The sequence below is a fragment of the Salvelinus namaycush genome, chromosome 4 (genome assembly GCF_016432855.1).
Source record: "Salvelinus namaycush isolate Seneca chromosome 4, SaNama_1.0, whole genome shotgun sequence".
NCBI classification, from domain to species: Eukaryota; Metazoa; Chordata; class Actinopteri; order Salmoniformes; family Salmonidae; genus Salvelinus; species Salvelinus namaycush.
Genome location: NC_052310.1, coordinates 63266034 through 63285052, shown reverse-complemented (window position 1 = coordinate 63285052; position 19019 = coordinate 63266034). Strand labels below are relative to the sequence as shown.

General features: G+C 42.2%; 1 protein-coding gene across 2 annotated transcripts; it reads left to right on the top strand.

The window, feature by feature from the left end:
- The first annotated feature begins 221 nt into the window (after nt 1-221).
- Nucleotides 222-18153, top strand: LOC120046714 (eukaryotic translation initiation factor 4E-like). 2 transcript variants are annotated; one of them, XM_038992157.1, is made up of 7 exons: nt 222-560; nt 2732-2832; nt 12007-12102; nt 12647-12710; nt 15546-15659; nt 16025-16164; nt 16940-18153. In XM_038992157.1, exons 1-7 carry the CDS (start codon nt 543-545, stop codon nt 17052-17054), a joined length of 648 nt encoding a protein of 215 aa, XP_038848085.1. In that variant the 5' UTR covers nt 222-542; the 3' UTR covers nt 17055-18153. The 2 variants fall into 2 exon arrangements, with proteins under 2 accessions (XP_038848085.1, XP_038848084.1); XM_038992156.1 differs by having other exon boundaries at nt 222-575.
- Nucleotides 18154-19019: the final 866 nt, after the last annotated feature.

Genomic DNA, 19019 nt, shown 5'->3' with positions numbered 1-19019 from the left:
CGAGCAAAATAGGCACGTTTCAAGACTCATACCCTGACTTTGAGAAGGAATTGCCTGCGATTCGTTTATCAACCGCGTGAACACGATTGGTCGACAGTTTGTTGCGTTATACGTTTTTCCACACTTGTCCATCGGGATTCCCATCTCCTCCTTTCTCTAAAATATCTGGTATAATTAAGCCTGCCAACTACCTTCCATTTTTTAAGACATTTATTTTCCTTGTTAGTTAGAGCTGCCACTTGAATATCAATCTGGTCAATATAATAGATCATCTTTCTTCAGACACAACCTATAGCAAGACTCCTGATATATGTGTAGGCCTACTCGATATGTCAGGAATTTTCTTTTGTGAACAGAAGTCAACATATTTCTCTATCAGTCTGTAATGGATATTGATAGAGTTGTTATAATTGGCCATAAATAGAGTCCTGCGTGCGGAAAGTATACCCTCACATATAGTGGGCTTACTCGGTTTCCGTAGATTTTTTTAGTGGTTCGTGACGCACCAGCGCCGAACGGACAGGATAATTTTGACAGGCAAGATGGCGACTTCGGAGCCGGTAAGCGAGATTGAGGTATATGGACATTTCGTGGTACCACACGACACATAAAACAAAAAATAAAATCAATAATGTTTTTATATTAAGTTTAATCTTATGGCAGTTAAATATACCCGGTTTCAATTTAATATTTGGCTTCGGAAGCTGTGAAACCTCGGGTGTCTGGTTCCAACATGCTCAGCAATGGATGCTAACGTTAGCGATGGATTTAGGGGGTGGCATTGGTGACAAGGAGGGACTGGACATCGGTGGTTCACACTTGGAGCTTTAATTCAATATAATTTGATATATCACACTACCTATCATTTTAATTGTGTCCTTTCAAATATATTGATCGTATTTGTGATCGGTTTTATTTAGACTAATCATAAACTGGTGACATCTGGACACGTGTGTCCGTGCTGCCTGTGCTAGCTAAGTTTTACATTAATTTGCTAACTAGTTGCTATGGGGTTACCTAGACCATTTTGAATCGGAATTATTTTTACAAATGTAACTACCTGTTCTGGGGCCATGGGGCTACCTAGACCATTTGAATCGGAACGATTTTTCCAAATGTAACTACCTGTTCTGGGGCCAATCGTAATGAATTTGCAACTGATCTATCATTAACTATTCGAATACCTGTAGCTGACAAGTTAGCTAATTATTAGCTTCCTTTCTAGGCTAGATAGCTAACGTTAGCTAAATGGTGTTCCTAATTTGAATTAGCTAATGTTACCTAGCTAGCTATGTAAATTAGTGCCAACATTAGTGTTTGAAAGTGTATTAGCTAGATAACGTTAGTGAGTCTCCCAGTCAAATGAAGTACACTACAAGACCAAACTTATGTGGACATCTCATTCCAAAATCATGGGCATTAATATGGAGTCCCCCCTCCCTTTCTGCCATAAGTCCTCCCCCCCTTCTGCCATAAGCCCCTCCCCTTCTGCCATAAGCCCCCCCCCCTTCTGCCATAAGTCCCCCCCTTTGCTGCTATGAGTCTCCAATCTTCTGGGAAGACTTTCCACTAGATGTTTGAACATTTCTGCAGAGACTTTCTTCCATTCAGCCACAAGAGCATTGGTGAGATCGGGCACTGATGTTGGACGATTAGGCCTGGCTCGCAGTCGGCGTTCCAATTTATCCCAAAGGTGTTAGACAGGGTTGAGGTCAGGGCTCTGCGGGCCAGTCATGTTCTTCCACACCAATTGCGACAAAACATTTCTGTATGGACCTGCACAGGGGCATTGTGATGCTGAAACAGGAAAGGGCCTTCCCCAAACTGTTGCCACAAAGTTGGAAGCACAGAATCGTTTACAATGTCATTGAACGCTGTAGTGTTAAGATTTCCCATCACTGGAACTACAGGGCCTAGCCCGAACTATGAAAAAAAACAGTCCCAGACCATTATTCCTCCTTCACCAAATTTTACAGTTGGCACTATGAATTCGGACAGGTAGCATTATCCTTGCATCCGCCAAACCCAGATTCGTCCGTCGGACTGCCAGATGGTGAAGCGTGATTCATCACTCCAGGGAACACATTTCCACTGCTCCAGAGTACAATGGCGGCGGAGCTTTACACCACTCCAGCCGATACTTGACATTGCGCATGATGATCTTATGCCTCCATCACACCTACAGCGTCATTGTGCATTGCAGTTGACCAGGGCGGAAATTTAACGAACTGAATTGTTGGAAAGATGGCATCCTATGACGGTGCCACATTGAAAGTCACTGAGCTCTTCAGTAAGGCCATTGAGCAGACTAGCTACCCAATGTCTCCTCACCCAAATTAGGGCAGTGTGTCAGTCGGAGCTTGTTCTTGATCTTTCAATAGTGAAAGTCTAGATCTTCACCACTCCTACAAAGATGTTGGTAGATATTCAGTAGGCATGTTGAGTCATTGTATGCATCATTCAGTAGTAGAAATGGCAGATATGGACCTAAAATTCTAGGTTTGGCTTGAATCAAAATTGTATATTCTAGTCAGACATGGATGGAATACCTGCACATTTAGTATTGATCTACTATCAGAAGTAGTTAGTATACATGATTATCCTTGATTTTGATATGTTTATAAATGTTTAGAACTATTGGCAGGATGGGTCTAAGGATATTATTATTGTCAGATTTCCTGCAAACAGCTTATATTGTATTGATTCATGTTTTTGGTGTCATCCCATCCAGAATGCACCTGAAACAGAAGAGCCCCAACCTGAAGTTATACTCACTGCACCACCTGTGGTTGCTGGTTCTCAGCAGTACATCAAACACCCCCTGCAAAATAAGTATGGACACCGCTGGGTGTGTGTGTGTGCTTCTGTCTATGTCTATCTCTGTTTAGGCATTACAATTAGTGCATTTTCCAGTGAGACAAATTGTTGTGGTAGTCAGCACATGCAACAATCAGTGACAAAGGTAGCCTGAAACATAAGCTTATTACTTTGCAGAATAACAGATTTATATAGCATAACAGAAGAGATAGAATGTGTCCTAATTGAATCTACTCTCAGTGATTGCCATATTATTCACCATAGGTTAATACGCAGAGAAACTGCATAGTCTGCCACTGTATCCTGTGACACACTACAGCAAGTAGCTGAGACTTTCTCTCTGACCCAGGTGGTATACAGTAGCTGTGTAAGACATATGACTTACAGTGCATTCGGAAAGTATTCAGAACCTTTCGCTTTTTCCACATTTTGTTACCTTACAGCCTTATTTCAAAATGGATTATATAAATGTTTTTCCTCATCAATCTACACACAATACCCCATACTGACCAAACGAAAACAGGTTTTTAGAAATTGATAATCCTTGATGTTTCTACAACTTGATTGGAGTCTGCCTGTGGTAAATTCAATTGTTTGGACATGATTTTGGAAAGGCACACACCTGTCTATATAAGGTCCCACAGTTGATAGTGCCTGTCAGAGCAAAAACCAAGCCATGAGGTCGAATAAATTGAGCGTAGAGCTCTGAGACAGGATTGTGTTGAGGCACAGATCTGGGGAAGGGTACCAAAAAGGTCCCCAAGAACACAGTGCCCTCCATCATTCTTAAATGGAAGAAGTTTGGAAACTCTGAGACTCTTCCTAGAGCTGGTTGCCCGGCCAAACTGAGCAAGCGAGAGAGAAGGGCCTTGGTTGGGGAGGTAACCAAGAACCCGATGGTCCCTCTGACAGAGTTCCTCTGGGGAGATAGGAGAACCTTCCAGAAGGACAACCATCTCTGCAGCACACCATCAATCAGGCCTTTATGGTAGTGGCCAGACGGAAGCCACTCTTCAGTAAAAGGCACATGACAGCCCGCTTGGAGTTTGCCAAAAGGCACCTAAAGGACTCTCAGACTATGAGACACAAGATTCTCTGGTCTGATGAAACCAAGATGGAACTCTTTGGCGTGAATGCCAAGCGTCACGTCTGGAGGAAACCTGGCCTACGGAAACCTGGCCTACCTACGGTGAAGCATGGTGGTGGCAGCATCATGCTGTGGGGATGTTTTTCAGCAGCAGGGACTGGGAGACTGGTCAGGATCGAGGGAAAGATGAACAGAGCAAAGTATAGAGATCCTTGATGAAAACCTGGTCCACAGCGCTCAGGACCTCAGACTGGGGAGAAGGTTCACCTTCCAACAGGACAATGACCCTAAGCACACAGCCAATTTGATATTTCAGTTTTTTAAATGTTTTATACATTTGCAAACATTTCTAAAAATCTGTTTTTGATTTGTCATTACGCGGTATTGCGTGTATATTGATGATAATTTTTTTAAATGTGGAAAAGGTCAAGGGGTCTGAATACTTAACGAATGCACTCTAAGTGGGTCCTGTAGATGTTTCAGCTTGAAGCAGTGCTTGTTTGGTACAATAGTTCTACTTTTTTGATAACTGGCTGCTGATTACAACACACTTGCTACTCATTGTTGACACCAGGGTTGTGTTTATTCATTAGGCATAGGCACCAAATGGAAGGAAAAGGACAGCTGGGCTTGTAAAATTTAAGTTTTGATTTCAGTTGCAAAATGTTTTAGCACATGTTATTGTGTGCCCAAATTAACACGACCCAGTTGGGATACTAGGGTCACGCTCACTAGGCCAATAAAACGCTTTGGTGCTTCCCAAAATGTTTTGTCCATATTTCCCTTTACATTCTCACAGCTAGCTTTAACCCTAAACCTAGATGAAGAACAAAGCTGATCATACTTGCGCTCTAAAGATGTGACATTGTGATACCACCACTTTTGTCTCTTCTAGCACATCCCATCCAGTGGCTGTCTATTCAATAGGGCGCTAGGCCATAGACTACTGTAGGCAGTACAGCAGGCTGAGTAGAACTGCTGACATAGAGCACAGCCTCAGGATAGACCTTCTCTAGACCTTTCCGTCTGTTCTGTCCCTGCCTCTCAGGTGGCGGCTGTTCCTCCCTAGCCACCGATTCTGGACTAGTATGATGCTTTAAAAACTCCATTGTTCTGGTCTTTTTTCCTGTTTGAAAAAGTGATCTTAGTCCAGTGGATTTCAGATTCTATTGGTTTTGGTGTTGGTACTTTGCAGCTCTCTGAATGTTACTTTGGGGTGTCTTTGCACCAGAGAAGAAACAAGGCCAAACACTGCCTTGTGAAACCTCTTCCTCATGTTTATTATGTTTTTCAGGGTGATACCAGGGATAGGAAGTTTGGAGTCACTCAACACACACTGTGTGACTGTAGTAGGAATTACCTAGTGGAGGTAATTCCTACTAGTCCATAAGTCCACAGGCTTTACCTCAAGTGACACATTAGTGTTTGTTTACACATCTGTCTGTGACCTCACCCTGGTTCACCAGACGAGTCATGGCACACGTCGTCTTGTTTCTTAACATTATTGATGATTTGAGAAAGTCGCTAAAAAAGCTTGCGCTCTGTTCTCTTTCTAGTATTCGTTTCAGTATTTAACTTCTTGGATACGACCCCAGCCTATTCATCAGAAGCCTTTATTACACTATGCCAGCCATGATTGGGTAAGGGAAATACCTAGTCAGTTGTCCAACTGAATGTATTGAACTGAAATGTGTGTTCTGCATTTAACCCAACCCCTCTGAATCAAAGAGGTGCGGCAGGCTGCCTTAATCGACGTCCACGTCTTCGGGGGAACAGTGGGTTAACTGCCTTGCTGAGGGGCAACCGATTAATCGGCCAATTTTTAAAAAATGTATTTGTAATAATGACAATTACAACAATACTGAATGATCACTTATTTTAACTTAATATAATACATCAATAAAATCAATTTAGCCTCAAATAGATAATGAAACATGTTTAATTTGTTTTAAATAATCCAAAAACAAAGTGTTGGAGAAGAAAGTAAAAGTGCAATATGTGCCATGTAATAAAGTTAACGTTTATGTTCCTTGCTCAGAACATGAGAACATATGAAAGCTGGTGGTTCCTTTTAACATGAGTCTTCAATATTCCCAGGTAAGAAGTTTTAGGTTGTAGTTATTATAGGAATTATAGGACTATTTCTCTCTATACCATTTGTATTTCATATACCTTTGACTATTGGATGTTCTTATAGGCACTTTAGTATTGCAAGTGTAACAGTATAGCTTCCGTCCCTCTCCTCGCTCGAACCAGGAACACATCGACAACAGCCACCCTCGATGCAGCGTTACCCATGCAGAGCAAGGGGAACAACTACTCCAAGTCTCAGAGCGAGTGACGTTTGAAACGCTATTAGCGCGCACCCCGCTAACTAGCTAGCCATTTCACATCGGTTACACCAGCCTAATCTCGGGAGTTGATAGGTTTGAATTCATAAACAGCAGAGCTGCTGGCAAAACGCACGAAAGTGCCGTTTGAATGAATGCTTATGAGCCTGCTGGTGCCCACCATCGCTCTGTCAGACTGCTCTATCAAATCATAGACTTAATTATAACATAATAACACACAGAAATACGAGCCTTAGGTCATTAATATGGTAGAATCCGGAAACTATCATATTCTTTCAGTGAAATACGGAACCGTTCCGTATTTTATCTAACGGGTGGCATCCATAAGTCTAAATATTCCTGTTACATTGCACAACCTTCAATGTTATGTCATAATTACGTAAAATTCTGGCAAATTAGTTCGCAATGAGCCAGGCGGCCCAAACTGTTGCATATACCCTGACTCTGCGTGCAATGAACGCAAGAGAAGTGACACAATTTCACCTGGTTAGTATTGCCTGCTAACCTGGATTTCCTTTAGCTAAATATGCAGGTTTGAAAATATATACTTCTGTGTATTGATTTTAAGAAAGGCATTGATGTTTGTGGTTAGGTACACGTTGGAGCAACGACAGTCCTTTTTCGCGAATGTGCACTGCATCAATTATATGCAACGCAGGACACGCTAGATAAACTAGTAATATCATCAACCATGTGTAGTTATAACTAGTGATTATGATTGATTGATTGTTTTTTATAAGATAAGTTTAATGCTAGCTAGCAACTTACCTTGGCTTCTTACTGCATTCGCGTAACAGGCGGGCTCCTCGTGAGGCAGGTGGTTAGAGTGTTGGACTAGTTAACCGTAAGGTTGCAAGATTGAATCCCTGAGCTGACAAGGTAAAAATCTGTCGTTCTGCCCCTGAACAAGGCAGTTAACCCACCGTTCCTAGGCCGTCATTGAAAATAAGAATGTGTTCTTAACTGACTTGCCTAGTTAAATAAAGGTGTAAAAAAAAAAAAACGGCGTCCAAAATTACCAATTTCCGATTGTTATGAAAACTTGAAATCGGCCCTAATTAATCGGCCATTCCGATTAATCGGTCGACCTCTAGTTTTAGGTGACATGCCAAATTTCTTCAGCCTCCTGAGGTCGAAGAGGTGCTGTTGCACCTTCTTCCCCACACTGTCTGTGTGGGTGGACCATTTCAGTTTGTCAGTGATGTGTGCGCCGAGGAACTTGAAGCTTTCCACCTTCTCCACTGCGGTCCCGTCGATGTGGATAGGGGGGTGCTCCCTCTGCTGTTTCCTGATATCCACGATCAGCTCCTTTGTTTTGTTGACATTGGGTGAGAAGTTATTTTCCTGGAACCACACTTGTCATCTACAAACTTGATGATTGAGTTGGAGGTGTGCGAGGCCACGCGGTCATGGGTGAATATGGCGTACAGGATGGGGCTGAGCACGCATCCTTGTGGGGCCCCAGTGTTGAGGATCAGCGAAGTGGAGGTTTTGTTTCCTACCTTCACCACCTGGGGGCAGCCCGTCAGGAAGTCCAGGACCCAGTTGCACATGGCGTGGTTGAGACCCAGGGCCCCAAGCTTGAATTCATGAGCTTGGAGGGTACTATGTTGTTGAATGATGAGCTATAGTTAATAAACAGCATTCTTACATAGGTATTCGTATGGTCCAGATGGGATAGGGCAGTGTGCACTGCAAATGGCGATTGCATCGTCTGGATCTATTTTGGCAGTAATCAAATTGAAGTTGGTCTAGGATGTCAGGTAAGGAAGAGGTGATATGGTCCTTGACTAGTCTCTCAATGCACTTCATGATGACAGAAGTCAGTGCTACGGGGTGATAGTCATTTAGTTCAGTTACCTTTGCTGTCTTGGTTACAGGGTAAATGGTGGAAATCTTGAAGCATGTGGGGACAGCAGACTGGGATAGGGAGAGATTGAATATGTCCGTAAACACTCCAGCCAGCTGGTCTGCTCATGCTCTGGGCCGGCAGTCTTGCGAGTGTTATCACGCTTAAATGTCTTACGTCGGACACGGAGGAGGAGAGACCAGTCTTTGGTAGCAGGCCGCGTCAGTGGCACTGTGTTATCCTATTAAGGTACAATACCAGTCAAAAGTTTGGACACCTACTCATTCAAGGGGTTTTCTGTATGTTTACTATTTTCTACGTTGTAGAATAATAGTGAAGACATCAGAACTATGAAATAACATATGGAATCATGTAGTAACCAAAAAAGTGTTAAACAAATCAAAATATATTTGAGATTCTTCAAATGGCCACCCTTTGCCTTGATGACAGCTTTGCACACACTTGGTATTCTCTCAACCAGCTTCATGAGGAATGCTTTTCCAACAGTCTTGAAGGAGTTCCCACATGTGCTGAGCACTTGTTGGCTGCTTTTCTTTCACTCTGCGGTCCAACTCATCCCAAACCATCTCAATTGGGTTGAGGTCTGGTGATTGTGGAGGCCAGGTCATCTGATGCAGCACTCCATCACTATCCTTCTTGGTCAAACAGCCTGGAGGTGTGTTTTAGGTTATTGTCCTGTTGAAAAACAAATGATAGTCCCACTAAGCTCAAACCAGACAGGATGGCGTATCGTTGTCAGAATGCTGTCTTGAATAAATCACTGACAGTGTCACCAGCAAAGCACCATCACACCACCTCCTCCATGCTTTAATGGTGGGAACCGCACATGTGGAGATCACTCATTAACCTACTCTGCGTCTCACAAAGACACGGCATTTGGAACCAAAAATCGCAAATTTGGACTCATCAGAACAAAGGATAGACTTCCAGTCTAATGTCCATTGCTCGTGTTTCTTGGCACAAGCACCTGAGTGAGTTGGGTGCGCAATTATGCAGGTACTTTCCCGAAACGGACGACACAAACAACTGGATTAGTTATCCCTATCATATTTTTAAACAGTACGTTTATATTTTCCAATGGGGCTATACATTTGGGTGAGTGATTATTCTCGTGTGAGTAGCCGCGTTTCACTGCCAAAAATAAAATGTAACCATCTAGTGTTCAGCGAAATAACACAATGTCAAATACAGGTAGGCTAGTCAAATAATTAACATCCAATCACATTAACTGTTACTCTCTCGCAGGAAACATTCATTCTTGCGCAGACATTTAGAAACGAAACATGACCATTTGAAAAATAAACCACAGGAGTTTTTTGAGCGAGAATTAAGACGATTTTCGAGTAGTAAGACATATTTAAAAGCAACAGATACCATTAATAAGAAGGGTCTAGAAGCGTCTTACATGGTGAGCTACCGAGTGTCTAGGACAGGCAAGCTCCATAGCACTGTGGATTACTTAATTCTTCCAGCTGCCGTGGATATGGCTGGGACAATGCTGGGGGAAAAGGTCAAAAAAACGATACAGACAATGCTTGCATCGCAAAAGTGTCGTTTGATGAATCATTGACATGGCAGGAGATGTTTTGAAACAATTACTGCTTCGCATACAAGCCAGTGAATTATATGCGTTACAGCTGGATGAGTCAACAGACGTGGCAGGCCTGGCACATCTCCTGGTATATGTCCATTACGTTTATGTGGGGTCAATTAAAGAAGACATCCTCTTCCGCAAACCACTGGAAACCATGACAACATGAGAATGTTTTTAAAGTACTGGACAGCTTTGTGACATCAAATGGACTTTGGTGGTCAAGATGTGTTGGTATCTGTACTGATGGCGCAAAAGCCATGACAGGGAGACATAGTGGAGTGGTAACGCGCGTACAAGCAATTGCTCCCGACACCACTTAGTTACACTGTAGCATCCACGGAGAGGCTCTTGCTGCCAAAGGAATGGCTGACAGCTTGAAAGACGTTTTGGATGCTACAGTGAAAATACTTAACTTTGTTAAAGCAAGGCCCCTGACCTCTCGTGTACATTCTGAACTATGCAATGATTTGGACAGCGAACATGTAGCGCTTTTACAACATACAGAAAGAAGTGAGCTGGTTATCAAGGGGCAAAGTATTGACACGTTTTTTTTTTTTTAAATTGAGAGACGAGCTTCAAGTTCTTTACTGACCTTAATTTTCACTTGTCTGACTGCTTGCATGATGACGAGTTTCTCACACGACTGGCCTATCTGGGTGATGTTTTTTCTCGCCTGAATGATCTGAATCTAGATTTACAGGGACTTTCCGTAACTTTATTCAATATGCGGGACAAAATTGAGGCTGTGATTAAGAAGTTGGAGCTCTTTTCTGTCTGCATTAACAAGGACAACACACAGGTTTTTCCATCATTGTATGATTTTTTGTGTGCAAATGAACTCAAGCTTACGGACAATGTCAAATGTGATATAGCGAAGCACCTGAGTGAGCTGGGTGTGCAATTACGCAGTTACTTTCCCGAAACGGATGACACAAACAACTGGATTTGTTATCCCTTTCATGCCCTACCTCCAGTCCACTTACCGATATCTGAACATGGAAGCCTCATCAAAATTGCAACAAGCGGTTCTGTGAAATCTTTATGTAATCCGAAGCCACTGCCACATTTCTGGATAGGGCTGCGCTCAGAGTTTCTTGCCTTGGCTAATTGTGCTGTTAAGACACGGATGCCCTTTGCAACCACGTACCTATGTGAGAGTGGATTCTTGGCCCTCACTAGCATGAAAACTAAATACAGGCACAGACTGTATGTGGAAAATTATTTAAGACTGAGACTCTCTCCAATACAACCCAACATTGCAGAGTTATGTGCATCCTTTAAAGCACACCCTTCTCATTAACCTGTGGTGAGTTATTCACAATGTTTGATGAACAAATACGGTTTTATATATAAGATGGCTAAATAAAGAGCAAAATTATTGATTATTATATTATTATTTGTGCACTGGTCCTATAAGAGCTCTTTGTCACTTCCCACGAGCCGGGTTGAGACAAACTCACACTCACTCTTATATTTAATAGATGTATCGTATAGTGTTTGTGTGTGCAGGCTTACAATGATGGCAGAAAACAACATTTGAGAGTGCGCTGACCCTGGTGCTAGAGGGGGTACGCAGCTGGAGGTTGAATGTTGAAGGGGTACGGGACTATAAAAAGTTTGGGAACCACTGCACTAGAGGAATGGCTACGTCCAGTTAACTTTTAATACGTTTGCTGAATTTCTAAAAACCTGTTTTTGCTTTGTTATTATGATGTATTATGTGTAGATTGATAAGACAAATATATATTTTAATACATTTTAGAATAAGGTTGCAACGTAACAATGTAGAATAAGTAAATGGGTATGAATACTTTCCGAATGCACTATATACATGTCTGAGCTATGTGTATGCATAAACTCTAATATGCGTATGCGTTTTTAATTAATCATCATCTTAGAAAGCTGTCCATTTCGTTGTTAGGCTTTGAAACATCAACGACCATATTTTCCACTCAGTTTCAAACAGTTGTTGAACTATTTTCTTCAAATTGATCAATCACGGTGAGGTGAGTTTTTGAATGCAGTTGCATTGTCAGAGTGGTTAGAGGGACAATTGAGCACTGAGTACTAGCCTATTAGCTACCTGATGGTCATTAGTGAGTTAGGTACTACCAACGCATGTCCAGAGTGCATAAGAGGAGATCACGGTTACTCAACGGTCACGTGGATTTTTACTGCGATCAGTTCTGTTGACTGCTGATTCATGACAGTAAACGTCCAACCTGTTCTGTCTTGTGGGTACTGGGGAGCACGATAGGGAATCTCTGACTGAGTCTTCTCTCCTCAGATGGGCCCTGTGGTATTTCAAAAACGACAAGAGCAAAAGCTGGACAGAGAACCTTCGTCTCATCGCAAAGTTTGACACAGTGGAAGACTTCTGGGCGTGAGTACTCGTTCTCTTCTCCTTATCCTCTTTCTCCTCCACGCTATGACGTAACCATGACAGAGTGCATTGTACAGAATTGAGACAAGTTTCTGTGGAGTAAAGGACTGGCAGTTCTATGCATTGCTATCTGTGCCTCATTTATTATTATATATATATTTAACCTTTATTTAACTAGGCAAGTCAGTTAAGATTTTTTTATTTTTTTTTTTATTATTTTTTTTTATACAATGACGGCCTATCCCGGCCAAATCCTAACCCGGACGTCGCTGGGCCAATTGTGTGCCACCCTATGGGACTCCCAATCACGGCCGGTTGTGTTACAGCCTGGAATCGAACCAGGCTCTGTAGTGACGCCTCTAGCACTGAGATGCAGTGCCTTAGACCGCCGCGCCACTCGGGAGCCCAAATTAGTCATTAGTTCTCTCCAAGTAGAAATTATGGAGAATGACATGGAACAGGACATTGATATTTATAATCGTGGTGTCTAATATTGTTGCATATGGGCCTTTGTTTAAGTGTGCCTCTTGGTTTTGTGTTGTAGATTATATAACCACATACAGCAGCCCAGCAAGTTGGGCTTCGGCTGTGACTACTGCTTATTTAAGGTAAGTTCACTTCTGAAACAAACAGTATCCCTTCAGAGGACTTGTCGCTGTTCTGTTAAATGAAAAACATCAGGGCCCGTATGCATAAACCATCTCAGAGTAGGAGTGATGATCTAGGATCAAGTTTCTCCTGTCCATTTAAATCTTATTATGATCTGATAGGCAAAACTGATCCTGGATCGGCACTTCTACTGTAAGACACTATGAATACGGGCCCAAGATCAGGGTTTCCATTAACAAAATGTGGCGCCGGACAATATCGCCGGGAAGATTTTAATTTACCGGCCATTTTGAGAAATGTACTGGACCCATATGCATTGGGTGCATAACTCATTAGGGCGTCTACCCATGGTGATCAGAATGACATAAATCACATTTAGATTATGGTAATGCATCTTAACAGAACATGCAACTCATGTAATGAAGCAGCCAATAAAATGTTATTTTCAAACATTTCCCAAAATACAATTTGTCAAAACAGCACACCTGGGAAAACACCATTGTAAACAGTGCACCTGATAGTGGTTCCATTTGTGACAGACAGAAAACTGAGAGGGGGAATCTAAAGATGCAACAACTAAGATGTGTTGCTAATATGACTAGGATTGTGCCTTTGGCTTCTGGACAATGAAAGAAAGTTTCTATGAAAACCAGTAGAACAGGAGAGAAATGGCATAGTGCTGGGTCTAATAGGGAAGCAAATGGAAATACATTTGCCAAAATTATATAATTTCTCCTGTCTATACAGAAAAATAAATTAAATAATTCCAAATACTTCACCAGAAAGCAGAACTTAGCCACAGAGGAATTGAGGATCATTAGCTTCTTGTAAACAAATTGCTGTGGATTCTTTCAAATCACAAGCCCGTAGGCCTATGCCTATTTGGGAAGCCCGCCGTTTGGGCAGTGTGCGTGGCAATAGGCCTAACTGATTATTGAGTTAGGGCTGTCAGTGAAAAGCATCTAAAATATGTGTGAAGAGAATGTGTCTTGAGTATAATTTAAACTTTTGAGACAAGAAGGGGAGGGGTGTGTGGCGAAGATATAGACAAGCCTCTCCAGAATGGCTCAGCTAGCTCCTGCCAATACTTGTACATTCATTGTGTGAATTGTTTGCACTTAGATCAAAAAAATAACAATTTCATATGTCACCAGTAGTAGATGTACTATTAATCCCCATTTTGGTTACATTTATTTTAATGCATGTATTAGTCATTTTCCGTTCTCATTCTCGGAGTGGAAACGTTATTTGCGGAGTTCACAACCGGCTACACTTGTGAGAAACAAGTTTTGGTTTATTTCATAACCATCATTAATGAGATTTGTCAATTTTTTCAGTGTCTTTTATTTGGAGTGCTCCATGTGAGCAATGAGCATGCCTGGTTTCTCTGTCCTGATAATGTTGAGGGAGTGTGTGTGCCTGAGCACGCATAGAAGTACCTGGCCTGCTGCGCGGACATGAAGGAAAGTGTTGTTTTTTTACATCCATTGCGAATGATAATACACAATGAACAAAAGTATAAACGCAACATGTAAAGTGTTGGTCCCATGTTTCATGAGCTGAAATAAAAGATCCCAAAAATGTTCCATATGCACAAACAGCTTATTTCGCTCGAATTTGGTGCACGTAATGAATTTATATCACTGTTAGTGAGCATTTCCCCTTTGCCAAAATAATCCATCCACCTGACAGGTGTGGCATATCAAGAAGCTGATTTAAACAGCATGATCATTACACACGTGCACCTTATGCTAGGGACATTAAAAGGCCACTCTTAAATGTGCAGTTTTGTCACAACACAATGCCACAGACGTCTCAAATTGAGACAAATGAAGAATTGCTGCTCAAACTGTCAGAAACCGTCTCAGGGAAGCTCATCTGCGTGCTCGTCGTCCTCACCAGGGTCTTGACCTGACTGCAGTTCGGCGTCATAACAGACTTCATTGGGCAAATGCTCACCTTCGATGGCCACTGGCACACTGGAGAAGTGTGCTCTTCATGGATGAATCTCGGTTTCAATTGTACCGGACAGTTGGCAGACTGTATGGTGTCGTGTGGACGAGCGGTTTGCTGATGTCAACGTGGTGAACAGAGTGCCCCGTGGTGGCGGTGGGGTTATGGTATGGGCGGGCATAAGCTATGGATAGCAAACAATTGCATTTTATCGATGGCAATTTGAATGCACAGATATACTGTGACGAGATCCTGAGGCCCATTGTCATGCCATTCAGCCGCCACCATCACCTCATGTTTCAGCATGATAATGCATGGCCCCATGTCGCAAGGATCTGTACACAATTTCTGGTTGCTGAAAATGGCCCCGTTCTTCCATGGCCTGCATACTCCACCAGACATGTCACCCATTGAGCATGTTTGGGATGCTTTGGATCGACGTGTACGACAGCGTGTTCCAGTTCCTGCTAATATCCAGAAACTTCGCACCGCCATTGACGAGTGGGACAACATTCCACAGGCCACAATCAACAGCCTGATCAGTTCTATGCGAAGGAGATGAGTCACGACATGAGGCAAATGTTCACACCAGATACTGACTGGTTTTCTGAACCATGTCCCTACCTTTTTTTTAAGGTATCTATGACCAACAGATGCATATCTGTATTCCCAGTCATGTGAAATCCCTAGATTAGGGCCTAATGAATTTATTTCATTTGACAGATTTCCTTTTATGAACTCTAACTCTGATTTTACTTATAAGCTACTTTAAGGCAAGGTAAGACATGTCTCAAAATTTGCCGGCTAACGGAAACCCTGCCCAGAATGTAGATTGGGGTCAAGTTACCTAACGTTCCCCTACTGCTCTCTGTGTGTTTCAGGATGGGGTGAAGCCAATGTGGGAGGATGACAAGAACAAGCTGGGTGGGAGGTGGCTGATGACCCTCAGCAAACAGCAGAGACAAATCGACCTCGACCGCTACTGGATGGAGACGGTCAGCATCATTATCCTTAAACCTGGGTCCTGTTCTTAGACACCAAACGGAAAAAAATGGGACTGAAACAAGGATGGACTACCTGAACGCTCATTTTCATTGCTAAATGTTTCCCGTTGTGTGCCCTGACGAATACGGCCCTGAGTTTTGAATAGTTCATTAGGACACACAAAAATATTTTGGGATGGTCCAGTTTTCTTTCATATGGTACCTAATGAACACAACCCTGCTGGAACTGTCCATGACTATACTTCCAAAGTATTGTCAAATAATCTAATGTATGGGATGGATTGCTAGAGGGCAACTTAACACGTAAATAACATTTGATTAATTCCATAATATCATGTACTGTGTGTGTGTTGTAGCTGTTGTGTTTAATCGGTGAGTCGTTTGACGAGGCCAGTGAAGATGTGTGTGGAGCGGTGGTCAACATCCGACCCAAGGGAGATAAAATATCCATCTGGACCGGAAACTGTCAGAACAAGGAAGCCATCGTGACAATAGGGTAGGTCATCTCTCTGGCCTTTTGTCAATTGGGCAAAAGTCTGTCCTTTCCTCCACTCCTCTGTGACTTGGAAACAAAGTGTTTACTTTGTTAATAAGTGAAGAGGATTTTCTTCCTCGAATGCCTTCCTCCAGTAGAGGATGCTCAGGTGTATCCTACCGCTGAAGAGTTTTGAAATCAGCCACACACCCTTTGAAACCACAGTTGTTTTCTTTAAGGAGAAACGCGTGCACACATTGATTAAAAACAATATGCTGCTTCTTATTTTATCAAAAAATGTCTAGCACAACTAGCTAATTTCTTTTTACCACTTTACACATGTATTTTGGGATTGCACCCCTGTAAACGGAATTTGCTTAATTTCATATGTGCGCATTGGTTTCTATGTTTCCTCGCTTACCATTGACCTTTTTCAAAAGGAGGTGAGGAAAGAACGTGAGGAGTTGAGAGAACCCAATTGAGTCTCTCGTGCGCACACACTCTTTTATCCACCAATTACACATTTCATTTGGCACATAAGCAAATTCTGTATATTATGTTAATTGAACAAGTTCATATAATCATACATGTATGTTATTCAAGTATGAAACTTTTCAGATGAAAAGGTTTTCTTTTAAGGTAACCCGGGAGTGCAAAAAGTGTGTAGTTGGCAGAAATGCCATCAGTTCTGAGACTAACAGTACTGTGCTGTTTCTAGTTCCCCACTAAGTAGAGACAATGCATGTAAGACTGTACTGAGAACCTATTCAATATTATCTCACTCATCTCTCTCCAGACAACAGTATAAAGAGCGCCTGAGTATCCCCATCAAGCTCCTGATTGGCTACCAGTCACACGACGACACGTCTAGCAAGAGTGGTTCCACCACCAAGAACATGTACTCAGTCTGATCAACAACACCTACCCCCCATCTCAGCTCAACTATCAACCCCCTGCATCACCAACCCATTAATACTTTTCAGTTGTCAACTGCTGTTAGTGTCCTTTTTACAGACGAGAGAATTGTTGAAACGTATACAAAATTAGAGCCGCCCCACTGACACCCGATGGACCGGCTGGCTAACCTCCGGTTCTTGTCGGAAAGAAAGGACAGCGTCAGCTGAAGCTGTTGGGATTTGAGCTAGAAGATCGTTAAATGAGTTAATTTTAGAATTGGAGAGTATATGTGACTAATAATACCAGTGGCTTTCCCCCTACTAACGTAACTGAGGAGAAGATCTGTCGTTTAAGGCTTGATTAAAAGACAGACAACTTTCTTAGCTGTACAACCTTTTCCTTTTCTCATGCAGAGTTTATGATCATTCCCTGTTATGAAAGGTGTTTCTCACCAACCACCCAGGATAGAAAAGTAGACGAGATTCATTCATTCAGCAGATTTTAAAGGGCAACCAGCGTTTTAACCTTCTTTAGTTGGAGGTGTTTGGCATGAGAAGGGATTGCAGATGCACCTGTTGCAGAAAAGACAACGGTACCATAATTATTTCTTGTGTAAAAGAATAGTAGCGGTAACAGAAGAACGGCCACACATAGTTTCAGCCATGCTGGGATTGTGGATCCTCTGCTTGTAGAACTATTTTGAACTTTTGTTTCCCTTACATGCATTTATGATATATGCATTGCAGTTGAACTACATAGTTGGAGGACAACCATGGGGGAAAAAACTCAAGTTCCTTACCATTTTTTTGTTTTTGAGGAGGTTAACGACATGGACTACTGCTTAATAATATAGATTTTTTTTTACAGTGTATCATACTAAGTAAAGATGCCTGGACAAGTTTTAGGTCTGCTTCTTACTGTTTTCTTCCTAACAAACTGTAGAACATTTCGCACTACTCTGGGGCCTGTGCGAGTGGAGAAAAAAGGATAATCTATCCATCGTGAAATTATTTAGCTTATAATGTATCTTTATTATCTGTAATTCCAGGATGTATATTACCTTCTTTCAAGTAAAGGTTAAGTGCTTTGCATTAAAACCAGAACCACACGGTCTCCTTTTCTGTGTCGTCTGTTTAGCATCACTTCCTATAGTGTCATGGGGGTGCGTTCAATATACAGATTATACCTAGATCAGAGCCTTATACCACATACAGTGCATTTGACTTTTTCCACATTTTATTAAGTTACGGCCTTATTCGAAAATTTATTAAATTGTTGTTTTTTCTCAATCTACACACTACACCATAATGACAAAAGTTAAAACAGGTTTTTAGAAAAAATGTATTCAAAGTAAAAAATAGAAATGTTTTACATAAGTATTCAGACGCTTTACTCAGTACTTTGTTGAAGCACCCCTGGGAGCGATTACAGCCTTTAGTCTTGGGTATGATGCTACAAGCTTGGCAGACCTGTATTTGGGGAGTTTCTCCCATTCTTCTCTGCAGATCCTCTCCGGTTGGATGGGGAGTGTTGCTGCACAGCTATTTTTCAGGTCTCCAGAGATGTTAGATCGGGTTTAAGTCCAGGTTCTGGCTGGGCCACTCGAGGACATTCAGAGATTTGTCCCGAAGCCAGGTGAACCTTACAACAGTCTGAGGTCCTGAGCGCGCATCAAGGATCTCTGTACTTCGCTCTGTTCATCTTTCCCTCAATCCTGAATAGTCTCCCAATCTCTGCTGCTGAAAAACATCCCCACAGCATTATTCTGCCACCCATGCTTCACCGTAGGGATGGTGCTAGGTTTCCTCCAGACGTGATGCTTGGCATTCAGGCCAAATAGTTCAGTCTTGGTTTCATAGGTGCCTTTTGGCAAACTCCAAACGGGCTGTCATGTGCCTTTTACTGAGGAGTAACTTCTGTCTGGCCACTCTACCATAAAGGCCTGATTGGTGGAGTGCTGCAGAGATGGTTGTCCTTCT

What these genes read in the sequence shown, in the direction of transcription:
- LOC120046714 (XM_038992156.1), top strand. Translation starts at nt 543, where the DNA reads ATGGCGACTTCGGAGCCGGTAAGCGAGATTGAG. An exon ending in AGCCGGTAAGCGAGATTGAG is followed by an intron (nt 576 to 2,731) that starts GTATATGGACAT and finishes CATCCCATCCAG; the next exon opens with AATGCACCTGAAACAGAAGA. An exon ending in AAACACCCCCTGCAAAATAA is followed by an intron (nt 2,833 to 12,006) that starts GTATGGACACCG and finishes TTCTCTCCTCAG; the next exon opens with ATGGGCCCTGTGGTATTTCA.